This window comes from Apus apus, chromosome 8 (assembly GCF_020740795.1).
Source record: "Apus apus isolate bApuApu2 chromosome 8, bApuApu2.pri.cur, whole genome shotgun sequence".
Taxonomy (NCBI): domain Eukaryota; kingdom Metazoa; phylum Chordata; class Aves; order Apodiformes; family Apodidae; genus Apus; species Apus apus.
Genome location: NC_067289.1, coordinates 6849442 through 6862848, shown reverse-complemented (window position 1 = coordinate 6862848; position 13407 = coordinate 6849442). Strand labels below are relative to the sequence as shown.

At 36.0% G+C, this 13407-nt stretch overlaps 1 protein-coding gene across 4 annotated transcripts in view; it reads right to left on the bottom strand.

Moving 5' to 3' along the window:
• Positions 1 to 2309: 2309 nt before the first annotated feature.
• Positions 2310 to 13407, bottom strand: part of CLSTN2 (calsyntenin 2) — a 531406-nt gene continuing 520308 nt past the window's right edge. For 3 of the 4 annotated variants that reach the window (XM_051627055.1, XM_051627053.1, XM_051627054.1), the window contains exon 17: positions 2322 to 13161. In XM_051627055.1, coding sequence (XP_051483015.1) covers positions 12958 to 13161 — 204 coding nt within the window. In that variant the 3' untranslated portion in view covers positions 2322 to 12957. Of the gene's footprint in view, positions 13162 to 13407 lie in introns of all 4 variants that reach the window. The other variant, XM_051627052.1, reaches the window with a different exon arrangement.

Below are 13407 nucleotides of genomic sequence, written 5' to 3'. Positions count from 1 at the left end.
AATGTTTAAGCAGGGCTATTTGAACTAGATGATCTTTAAGGTCCCTTCCACCCCAAACCATTCTATGATTCTATGAGTTTATGTATATTGTGTGTGGAACTGAGGAAAAAAAAAAAGGTTGAAGTCTTGTGTATCTGTTTTAGGAGGTTTTCAGCTTCCTAAATTGGGGAAGATTTAGCATGGTGTTTGGCTACTTGAGATACCTTTTTAGACAGACTACACCACTATGATTTGTTGAAGGTTTTCTAAAGCCACGAAGGAATTTCATGGAGGTTGTTAAAGAAACTGAAAAGGCAACAAAGGCTTGGAATTATTATTAGAAATTATTTCTATTAATAACATTATACAATAAAAGTATATAATAAGAAATAATTATTTGCAGAGAGTTATAGAAACCATGAAGATGCACTAGCTCATATTACTCCTGATTTTCAAAAGTTCTTCTAGAAATCTCTAAATGAGATGTGTGACAACCTTGTCTTAGTTATTAGCAGACAATGTTTTCTAGTATTTATTTATGGTCACAAAGGGAAGAAAAATACAGGGTGGTAAATTTTAGGTTCTTTTTTCTAGTGCACGCATAACTTGTTTTGATTCTTTCAACCAATGCAATTTCATTGTGATTCATTAGGTCTAGACTCAGGACTTCTGAAATTGCTGATAGGTGCTATAACTCTTTAGTTTGCTAGAAGCAAAATTCATGGTCAAAACCTGCAGTGGTTTGATTCTCTTTTTGGGTCTTTGCATAGTAGACCTCTATTAAGAGAGAGTGCCAGGAGTGAATGGTTACTCTAGTTGGGACTAATATGTGATAAAATTTTATTCTATTTATACAATTTTATTTTATTTGTTCTATTTGTTTTCTTTTAACACACGAAAAAAGCATAAATCCAGGTTGCATGGAAGGATGAAAGGAGAGGAAAGACAGGCAGGAATTGCTCTTTGAGGAGGGAAGGATAATTAGATTTTAAAATGATTTCTTTTTTTTTTTTTTCTTCTATTAATGAAACAAACCTTGGATCTATGCAAACTGATGATAGGCCCAGCCTTGCTTGAGTGGTGCAGCAAGCACAGCTATTCCTAAGTAATAATCCAGACCCTCAGGAAACTTTATTATTATAAAGTGAAAATGACCATATTTAATCACATGTTCCGCTAAAGGGAATAACCTTTCAGAAGTGCAGGAAGGATTATTTAAATACATCTTCTTGGCTCTCCTTAGGTAAAGAGAAAGTGGAACTTTATACCAAAATCAAGTATATATGAATTAGAGTATGAGGGATTTATGAAGTCCCGGCCACTGTAAAACTCACCCCTCCTCTTGGCTGTTAGCGGTGAAAATGAAATTGTGGACCAATAGATCTCAAAAAGGATGGGGTAATACTGCTTAAAGTAAAAGAATGAGGCATTTAGTCAATAAACAGAACCGCAGTAACACTGTAAATTTTTACAGTACAGTCAATTATGTTAGGAGTGACCTCTAGAAGTCATCTGGTCCAATCCCTACTACCTCCCCAGCTCAAAGCAGAGCCAGCTTCAAAGTCAGACCCAACTTTAAAGTCAGATCAGGGCCTCAACTTGGCAAATTTTTTATGTCTCCCTGGATGGAGGTTCCCCAACCACTCTGTGCCAGTGTTTGACCATCCCCATTGTGAATTTCTAATAGCAATTTCTCTTGCTGTGACTTTAATCTGTTGCCTCTTGTCCTTTCAGTTGTCTCTCCAAGAAAAGATTGGCTATTAGGTAGCTGAGAACAGCAATCAGATTAGATTCCTCAGTTCCCCCTACGCTGAGCAATTTCAGCTCTCAGCTCCTCTTCCTCTGTTTGGTACTTACAGTCCTGGTGGCCCTCTACTGCATTATCCATTTTGTCAGTGTTTTGAATGAGACACAAAGTTTTGGATACAGCTTTGCTAATGCCAGATACAGGGAATAATCACTTCTCTTGATCCATTAGTGTGCTCTTACTGATCAAGCCAGTTCACCAATAAAAGGGTACACTGCTGACTCCTGTACACCTTGTCCACCCCCACACCTCAAGTCTTCTTCCAAAAAGATTCATTCTACCCCTTCAGCCCCCAACGTGCACAGTTGCAAAGGGTTATTCTATTCCAGGTGTAGGACTGCACATTTGCAATTGCTAACATTTTGTCAGCCCGTTTCTCCAGTCTGGTGAGGTCTCTGAATGGTAGCTCAGCCCTCCAGTGTGTCAGCTGCTCCTTCTTTTGGTGTCATTTCCATACAATACATCAGTTAAGGCAGAAGTGTGTAACACAGCATGTAATCATCTTTGATATTTTATCATAATTTATCAGACCAAAGTGAAATGTGAAAATAGATGGCTGTTTAATGTAAATACCAACAACTCTTCAAAAGGTTCCCTGTTCCTTGTTTCCCTTTCCATATTCTCGGCAGAAGAATGAAAAGTTATGTAGGTGCTTTAAAACTGTACTGATCTTTTGACACATAGTATGTTCCTCTCTAGTAATTAGCAAACGAGCTAGCAGATACAGAACAAGTATTTAACCTTTGCCACCAGAGGTGTTAATGTTTAAGGGTTTTTGTTCAGAAAATGAGAACACTACATAGATTGGTGAAATAAAGATTATAGAACATTACCTTTTATGTGAAATTTAAAAATTATTTTTATTGGCCAATTCACAAAGTGCCGCAGTGACCACAAAAATGTATCTGGTTTTATACATCTACAGAAGTAGAGGCCAAGTTTTAAAATAACAGTTCTATTTCCATTATGCATTTAATAAGTCGTGTGGGAAACATGGATATTAACAATCTCAAAGTCAGAGATGACTGTGCAAAATGACGTGGCTTTTATGAAATACACCACAATGCCATGGAAGGGGTTTTGTACAGCTTGTTCCCACTGCATGTAGTTAGGTTTTGTGTACTTTATCATGTTTCAAAATTTACCATAGATTTTCGTAAAGAAAATGTTGTTTTTTTAAAAAACCCACCAAAGCAACAGATATTTGTATCTGAGTTCAAAAATAATTTGTATTTTATAGTCACTTTTTAAAGTACATATAGTAATTTACTTAATTATCTGCATAAATTGTATAGATTCATGCTTTCATAGATGCATTTAGCATCTGCAAAAAGACATTTCTAGATGTGTTTTATGATTGTTTCACATATACATTGTTATATATATAGTGAGCATCTCTCCTGGATAGAAGAGTCTGTTATTTTGAGACACACTTAAGGGGTTGCAACGATAGAGGATTTGTTTATTTGAATCCCATCTGGTATATTTTTTATTATAAATAGAAGAGGCCACAACTACACAGAGATTGGACTGCTAGGAAACAATCCCAGGCTGCAAAATACTTGCTACCAACTGCAGTTACTGCTCCTCAACAAGGACTGATGCAGCAACATGGAAGCAAATCTAGGAAATTATGAATTACGTGTGAAAAGCTCTATGCCATTGCAGGCTGATGGAGTATGGAATATGGAATAGAACTGTCCCAGCCTATTAGAGCTCAGAGTGGTTATATTCAACATGATGAAGTTATTTCTCAGCTCTCAGTAACATATATTTTGTAACTATACAGTTAATTCTAACTAGAAACAACCCCTTCCACCAAACTCCAGCAACATTTAAGGTGAATGTCTGATTCCTGCCCTGGTGCTCATCATAACTTAAGTCATGTTTTGCAGTTCCTTGCTCAGGAATTCCTCTTCTTTTTTTCTCTCCCTTTGCAAGCTCACCTTGCAAGGCTGAATCATCTTCCTCCGTAGTATATTAGACTTAATTTACTCAAGATATTTTGGAAAGGTGCACAAAGTGGTGACAGGAAGCTATAATGACACAGAGATTTGCAGAAAGCTGAAGGGTATTTCCACTGGCTTTTCTCATCCATTGTATCAGCCAATGCTTGTTTGACCTGACACCACTGATGGCAATTTGTAATTCCTTCCAATATTATTTATACTGTCTTAGCTGTCATTTATTAGGGACAGAGATATGCTGAGGGAAGTGTATATTACCCTTAAGTCAACACTGGAAGGCTTAGTGTGTCTGTTCTCCCTTTGCATCAATCCATTTAGACAGAGCAAATGAGGAAGACAGTTTTATTTCACTCCGCTCTTAGTGCTGCAGTGGGCCTTTGAGCACAGGGCTTTCAGTTCTGTTTTGGCTGACCAGTACTCAGAAAATATTCAGAAAATTGGCACAATTCTATTTCTTTGCAGCAGTTAAGATACAGCTAGAAATCTTGAGTACCTGCTTTAGAAAGTAGGTGCATTCTACCAGTGAGATTTGAGGAGAAATAGCTGTCTTAAAAGAATGGATTGGTAGTAGGTACTGATCAGTGTAGGGACACTTGAAAGCATTGGCACATGAATAACAATGTCTGTCTTCAAATTAATAATGACAATCTAATTTTTAACAAATTACTACTTTGTATTAGTGTTTGGTTGGCTTCAATGTTTATTGGTTGGCTTTGTTAAATCATACCGACATAGAAGACACTGTCAAATGTACATTATATGAGAACTTATCCATAGATTACAGCAAGGATTTTTTTTTAAAAATCAAATTTCAATATAAATTTATTATTTAACCTTTGACAGCTTACGCAGTGACACACACCAACACAGAACACTTTAACAGAGTGAACTGACCATGTCTAATTTAAGGAAATAGCAGTTTTTTTAGTTTCTGTATTAATGATATTTCATTAAAAGGTAAGAAATGTGAGACTGCAGGAATGAATTGGGAGGAGGAGGGATTCATAGCCTCTGTAATAAATGACCAAAGGCAATGAACTTGATAACTATCTAAAAATATTCAAAGGATATAAATCATGGTTAGAGGAATTATTTAGGGTGGTGCAAAAGGGTATAACTGGGACTAATGAGATAAAAATTACAAAAAAGATTATTTAAATTTATTATCAGGAAAAGCTTCTAATAGACTCTAGAATAGTCTCCCAGGGGAAGCAGTAGAAGCCCCAGGCTTAGAAACGTTTAAGTAGGTTGAAACATCCCCACCCCTACACTAGAAAATATATTCTAGGGAACAGTTCTGCACTGTTAGCATAATACTCTAGCTATACTACTTTTTCTTTCTGACTACTAACCTTTATTTCTATGATTTAATGAGTCTAGCAGCAACTTCTAAACACACTGAAATTTAGCTGGAACAGTTATTAGGAATTCTAACCATAGCATGTATTACTCTACAAAACAGTAACCCACTCTGCTGTATCTTTCCATCCTGGTTGTGATGACCCTTTGAACAGAACTGCCTGTTAATCACAATCAATTATTTACTCAAGATTCTGGTCGTCCAATATTTACAACAGAATGCAAAAAAAATCTTTTAAGATGTAGCTAACACTTTTTGTATCAGTTTGTGGAGAATCTAACAATAATCATGCCAGTGCTTGATTTGAGAATGGAGATAATAGCTTCAGCTCTCAGAATTTTCCAGGGATGATCATTATCCTTAATTTTTTTTCTATGTAGAACTTAAGATTTTAGTTCATGACCACAACAAACACCTCCATACTGGGAAACAGTAGGTGATTTTCTTGTATACATTATTATATACATATATGTATCAATGCACACATGCATGTGTGCATATACACATGGTCATCTCAGAAGCCTTCAACAACCTTCTATTAATTTTTCTTCTTGTTGACTGTGATAGCTGTCCGTTCTGGGCATAAAAGAGCATGTTTCCATTTTCTTACTGTTTGATGCTCCAGCTTTTAATCTCTCTTGATTCTGGAGTATTACATTCTAGCTTTTTTCACATCAACTGGAAAACTTAAATCTTTCTGTCTGCTATTCATGCATTATTCTCTCCCACCTCCCTGTTCACTCTTCCCGAAATAACTCAGTCTTCTAAGAGAACTGACTACAGCTAATCCATTCCACATTCCAAAGACCATGCCCACTTAAAACAACCATCCTCCTTCTCATCTATATGTGTGCACATGAAGCGGATTAAAAAAAAAATAATTTGTTTTCAATTGCAGTACTGAATTGAAATCACAGACTTGGTCAGGGTATTCTGATCAGGTCTTCTGTATCTGTTTATATATTTAGGGGAGGCAGCAGCAGAAAGAAAAAAGATGTAATTAAAAATAATTGGAATTTGTTAGGGTTTTTTGTTGGTTTGTTTTGTTTTTGTTTTTACCCTACAATGTCCTGAAAACTTTAGCCAAAAGTTATTTTATGGGCTAATACACCTAAAGAAATCTGAAAGATCTTTATATCCAGTTAGGAAGTTAAATGCCTCTGAAAACCCAAAAACATATCCAGATTTATAAAAAAACAAATAGGTAGGGCAGCAGAAAGGCCTTTTAATCCCATGAAATTTTCTAGGTTTCTAAAGTTTAAGGATAGAATATGATTGTAAAACCTTTGTCCCCCATTTGGAGACAGCTTCTCTTTGCCTTTGGCAGGCTCTGTGCACCTTGCCTAGTGAAAGCTGCACACTTATCCTACAATGTCCTTAGGTGGGAAAAAAATCCTGTTGTTTTATTCTCAGAACAGGCACAAATACTGACAATATATGACCCTGTAGCTTCGACAGCTGATCTATGCACACAGCTGATCAATGCACAATTTCCAAAAGAGTTAAGAGTTGAAAATAGGAATAAGGGCTTTTTCTGAACTGTTCCAATGTTTGTAACATTTGAAACTATTGTGTTTCTTCATAGGCAATAATAATGAAACTAGAGCTTAAAGGTCTTGACCATTGTGTCATTCATTGTATGTGTGGTGGGGGGGGGTGGGGGTGTTGTTCCACAATGGAGGGCTGTAACTAGAGCTGAACTTTTTGACAGTGCTTTACATGTGCAGGGCTGACAGTACTTTGCCAAGGATGGCAATATAATTATTCCTATTTACAAGCAGAGAAATGGAAACTGTAACTAGTCAATACCTACTTAGAAGGCAGCAAAATGTCTCTAGGGAAAAAAAGGTACCTGACCTGGTAACTGTCTTCTCATCACAGGAAAGAAGTTATGAACATACACCACTCCCTGGATTCATTTTCTTGTGTCATGCTTCAATAACGTGGGTTAGAATTGTTATTTTAAAGCCTTTGTTAGAGTTGTATGAAAGGAAAGCTCTTGCTTCCCTTTCACTTTTTACTCTGCTCAAGCACTGTGAATTTATTTTTTATTATCATGTTGTCTTTAGAGAAAAACAAAAAATCCCACCTTCTTACAAAGGTAATGAAGGATAATTACTTTTTGAGATATCCTCTGTAATAATGGGGTAATTTTCCTGATAGATTTAGCAGAAATATTTATTAGGATTGGATGAGTTAAGCGTATATATTTTACTCAGTTATAGCTTTAGTGATCACCCTTCAAACCTGCCTTTATTCTCCAACCTGATAAAATAAATAGTCTGGACTCCAGGAGAGACTAACCAAAAAACCCAACTCCCAAAGAGAGAAATACCCAAGTGCTAAAGCAAATAGTCTGATTGCCCCAAATGTACAAAGGTTGTGCAGGATCACTGTTGGCTTTTTTGTGCTGTAAACCATATTTATTTTATTTTGCAAAGTGTTGCATGGTTTGGATATAAGCATGGGGAGTGTTGGGGGTTTCTGGCAATGCCTAGATCTTTGAGGGAGGAGAGTGGCTGTAATTGTTGCAGCTGTTTGGAGTGGCACTTTCATACTATGTGTTTGCAGACTGTGGGCAATGAGGAAGTTGCATGAAGAGAGCTTGTCGCCCTTCCAGCTTAGCTGAGGAGGCAGATAATCTAATGTTAATATAATGGCTGGTGATACTAGAAGAAACATGAGGAAGATCTTACTTCTGTAGCACGGCATTATGTACAATTAATAGCAATATTTTTATTCAAGTCAATTTTGCTGTATCTGACAGTCTTTTTTCTTTATTTAATATTTTAAATTTTATTTCTCTCATCTCCTCCTTAGGTTTGTCCAATTGGTGTATGAGAAGTGCCTTATGCAGATACTAAGTGTAAAGGTCAGCAGCTACATGGGTCCTCCAGAGATGCGTTAATCCCAAGGCTTATGGTCAAAAGTAAGTGAAACTTGAAGATGAGTCTACTGCACATCCAGGTTTCTACTTTTATTGGTCAGTAATTTTTATTAGGGCAGACCCAGAGCTCCTTGGCCTTTTGTCTGTGATTTCCAGCTAGCTAGCAAGATGACTAGCATCTGACTAGGATCCTAAAAAGCCATAATTAGCCCATTTTAAGGGCATAGACGGTCTATACTTTGTTTCCAGGATTTCCAGACAATCTCAGAGCAAGTCTGGACATGCTGCCTGAATCCATGCAGCTTCATAGAAAATGACAGATAAAACTAGGGGTGCATTTCTACTCTAGATAATGTATTGTTTTTTATATATATATACATACACACCATATTACATAAAATCTGTATGTAGCCAAACTATTATATATATATATACACACACACACATATAATATTGTGTATCAGTTTGTTTATTTTTTCAAAAATTTGCTCTTATCACCATTATTTCTCAGTCTGGCAACTGTCAATACTTGTCCAAAATGTCTTCTAATGGATTTTATTTTTTTTCAACTCTAGGATTTAATCAAAAACCAATACCCAAGTATATTTAAAATATCTTTTTAGGTACCTCTTTTTTTGCTGGCTTGAAAGACATTTTGTCTAGTCTTATGTGGGGGGGGAGGAGATGGACTGTTCCCCACACAAGCATGACATTTATTTTTCTGCCAAATGAGCAGTTCTCTTGTTGTTAACCTATTGGTGGTTTCTAAGAGTAGTGTATTCAGTGCACACCATGGAAACAGCTGCAATCCAGAGAGGTGAAGCAAATTTGCCCCTCAAAACTAGTCATGATATCAGACACTGAGATTTTTAGCACTTGGTTCCCTTTGCCTACTGCTAGATTTCTGGAAATTATTTATATGGAAATTGCATTTTGCTAGGAGGTTTCATTGTGATTTTTCAATAAACAATACTGGTACTATACTGGTATGGAGATATTTCATCTAGTCAGCATGTGGGAATTAAAGAAAGAGAATTTTGTGAAGATGTTCTCACAGTTTAAGTTCCTTTCCCTAAGTATCCTTATCCTTTTGAAAATGTCCTTAATTTTTGGTATTATAATGTATATTTCAGGATACCAGAAGCAGCTCCTTGGGTCCATCCCAGCAGACCTTTCCGTTCAGTCTCCTCTTCTGCTAACCATGCACGGGGGTGATGAACAAGATGGTGCATGTGCTGGCACCGAAACTTCCAGAAGAGGAAGTCCCAACCTGCTGGGATCCCCACCAGGTAAAAGCATTATTTGCTGCCTCTCTGGTTACAGGTCACCAGTTCAAAAGCAGTTGAACTCCCACTGTGGGGGACTGCTGCTAGTTTGAATGTGCAGGTAGCATTTTAATTAGTATTAAAAACTGTTATGAAGCCTATGCATCTATTTCTAATTTGAACTGGTGTGAGCCAATGCAGTAAATATTGAGATGAAGCTCAACAATGGTGCATTTTAAGGTTTACTTGCAAAGATAAATGCCTGTGGAGACAGTACAAGTGAAAAAGAAATGTGAGCTATTGATCACAAAAAAGCAACTTAAGCAGTTACAGTAATTCAGCTAACAGTGTCTCACCAGCCTCAATTTTATTTGTAGGTTTTGCAGCTTTTTTTTTTTCTTTTCCCCCAGCCTTAGGTTAGAATTTCAAGAATTAAGTCATTTATTGATGTGCTGTCATGTTAGACCTCTAGTGTCACAGATTCCTAATGTCATGTATTATGGTTACCTCTTCAGAGATTTTAATTTTTTTTTGTGCACTTTCGTTTGTGTGTATCTGTGTGTGGGGTGTGGTTTTAAGCAAGTAGTTAGCATTCAAAAATAATTCACAGAGGGGAGAAAAATTGTTAAAAGTGATATTTTATGTTATTCTGCTAGTAGACTTTAGCTGATGAAGTCACTGCTGTCAACTTCTATACAAATACTCTAATTCTAAGGTTCATTTTTTGAAGACACATCTCATTCTCACTAAAATTTTGTGAAATGGATTTTTCTGTTTGAATGAAAAATGCTTCATAATGCACTCAAATGAGTAATCTAAAATAAATACAGTGTGATACATTTCAGTTTGCTGAATATCTTGCTGCAAACCAAATTTTAATGACAACACACATGCCTGTATTACTTTGCTTAGGTTTAAAAATGTAGGTTTATTTACAGTAGAGAAAATACTTTGTTTGCTGCTTGTGTAATATACCAGCAGGACATGAGAAGTTTTGCTTCCAGTAACAAAAAGTTAAAAAAATCTATTAGATGGAGAAATAGACTGATGAAGACATGAACATATAAAAGAATTAAAGGCTGTCAATAAGGTTGTAAATTGCTGTTTTCAGGATGCCCTAATATTTGCTGTGATAACATCAATATTAGTAATCAAGAAACTAAAAAAAAAAAATTAAGTTCATTTTTAAATATGAAATTTACTTTTAAATATGAAATTTACTTTTAAATATCCACTTTTAAATATCTTATTTTTTCTGAGCAGAGAGCTTTGCTGATACGTGATGACAAGCATCACACAGAGAGCCTGCTTCATTTCACTAGGAAAAAAGTAACACTAGGAAATTATTTAGGATGCTAGGAAATGATCTAACATAAAATCTCTGTTCAAGATATCAACAAATTTTAAAATTAATTTCCTGTTTAACAGAGCTTTTATTCCTGCTAAATAAATAATTTGTGTTTATGTGGCCTTGATTCTACAAATATTCTTTTAAGTTGAATACATGTGAGACACCAGAATAAAAATAAAAGAACTGCTCAGATAAGAAAATATCTATATTGCCAGTCTTAATAACAATTGTGTTGGCAATAACAATAATTAATAACAATTAATAATTGTTTTAAACAATAATTAATAACAATAATTGTTATTAATTAATAACAATAATTGTTTTAAACAATAATTAATAATTGTTAATAACAATTGTGTTGGCACAACCAAGAGAAGCATGAAGATCTCTAATTTTAAAAATAACTTGGAGCTCTTTTCATTTACTTTCTAGTTACTAAACTACAAGGTCTAGTTGTTGTCAGGCTTTCCTTGCAATTGTCAGGTGAAGAAACTGGAATTACAAGAATCCTCAAAGCCATAATATATTCTCTGCATTCTGAAGTTTAGGAGCAGCTAAAAATTTAGTATTAAGGAAGGTGGATACCCTCAAGTTTGCTCAAATTAATTTTTGCAATATCAACTCTCATTCATGGGTACTTGGGAAGGTCCTGTTGTGGCAAGACTGCTTATTTTTCTGGGAGAGAGGAAGCAGCTCATTTTAAACAGCAAATTACAAAAGCAAAAACCAAAAGTCAATTATGAAACTGTAAAGAAAAGGAGGTACTTAAAAAAAAATCACAAAACCAACAAAAAACAACAAACAAGCTACTAGGCAGCATTCACGTCCATGCCATTCTGTTTCCTAGTAGAGCAGTTATCCTAGCAAGTGCTGCATCATTTGGTATGCAGAGCATTTGAAGATCCAAAGAGAATTAAGGAAAGGGGACCAAAAACACACCACACAGACTTACCAACACATTGTACGTAGCTTTGCTTTTTCTACTCTTTTTTTTCTTTTTTCCCTTTTTAAACTGTTTAAGAAAAATATGCTGTGTTACCATAACAAACTAAAATACTCTCTCAGCCTCTTAAGAGTATAGTTTTGTTCTCACTTCTTTTGGTTCCAAGTAGGTTTTAATTGTTCCTGTTCTAATTTATAAAACCTTTTCTCAACATTAATGGCTTCAGGAGGAAGAAATAAGGGAGAGTTATAAGCCCAAAAGAAAGCTGACACTTGTGTTATGTTGTCACTTTCTCTTGTGCCAGGTGGGTAAGGGTACAGAAGAAATATGGCACAATGTTTTACAGAATACAGCCAGACAAGAATTCCAGCTGGCATTCACTAAAGGAAAAGGGAATATTTTCCTCAGGTAAAAATCATTGTTTAAATCCCAACCATACATAGCTATGGAATAATGGGGTCACTTATTTTCCACTACTTCAGTAAGATACTGCAGCAAGCTAATGAATTTACAAGACAGACCATTTAAAGCATCGATTTGCTGCAAATTGCTCAATCCATAACTAATGAGCAGCTCTACAGGTCTTCAGTTAAATCAATCCCATTAGAATTTACAGTTTGCATAAGATCATATAACTCAATCTGTGGACACAGAATGATTTTTTTTGTTATTATTATTTTTCCTTTTGTAACTTTCAGCAGCCTGTTGATGTTTTGTTTTGTTTTTTTTTTTAACCTCTCAAGTTTCTGTGTGTGGGCTGGATAAAAATCCCTGCCTTGAGGGTACTGACAGCATGCCTGAAAAAAATACATTGTCCACTTCTACACAGGCACACATGCATCCCGTGTCAAGTCCTAGATATTCCCCTACAGAAGACAGTTAACATCCAAGAAGGCAGGACAAGATGAAAAATGGCATTCAATTTCTGCCACCTGTAGCACTAAAGCTCTGCCCCCATTTGAAGGTGGATTATATTTCATACCTGTAAAACTGTGAAGTCAAATAGCAACTGTTATTTGGACGCACACAAGTGATTCTTCATAACAAGCTGCAGTCTCTTCTGTATGAAAAAAACAGCAAAGGCAAAAACCTCTATGGATGGAGTGACAGGACTTCTGTCACGTATCTGCGTTACAGAAACAGGAAACGGAGAACTACACTTGCTAACAGATCAGGTTCTGGATTACTTTATTACTGGTGCTACCAGTGTGTTTGTACCATGTTCCCTCTGGGCTTTGTAGAAAAGGGTCAGTTCTATCATTATGAATTACTACAACAAGGTCGTTTTAGGCAAAACAGTTATAGGCAAGCAGAAGTTCAAATCCTGTCAATGAATTCATAGACTCTGAAAAGACATTGTATTGGTTGTTACAAAAGAGCAACGTGGCTGGAGGGCGGCTAGTAGGGGAGTGTGGAATCATCCCACTCTAACTGCTCTCTCCTGGTGGCATTCTGTTTGGCTTCCTTTTGGACAATCACTTCCTCTTCCTCCTCCTCTTCCTCTTCACTTTCATCTGATTCAGCACTGGTTGTGTCTTCATCTTCATCTTCTATGTCTTCTTCCTCACTTTCCTCTTCTGTCTGGTGAGGCTTTTCATATTTCTACAGTATATTTAAAGAAATGAGAGAGACAGTAGAAGGAAAGTGCCTTCTTGCTAGCCAGTGGCTGTGAGAATGTGAGCATTTACTCCACAGTTAGAAATGCTGACATGCTGGGAAAAACCTGCTTTTTATCACTATGTGACTATTAGCCATCAAATATGATACAATTCAATAGCAAACATTTAAAAAAACCTACTTTAACAAGAATTTAATGTAAATAAGCCCAAAATTTAAGCCTGCAATATT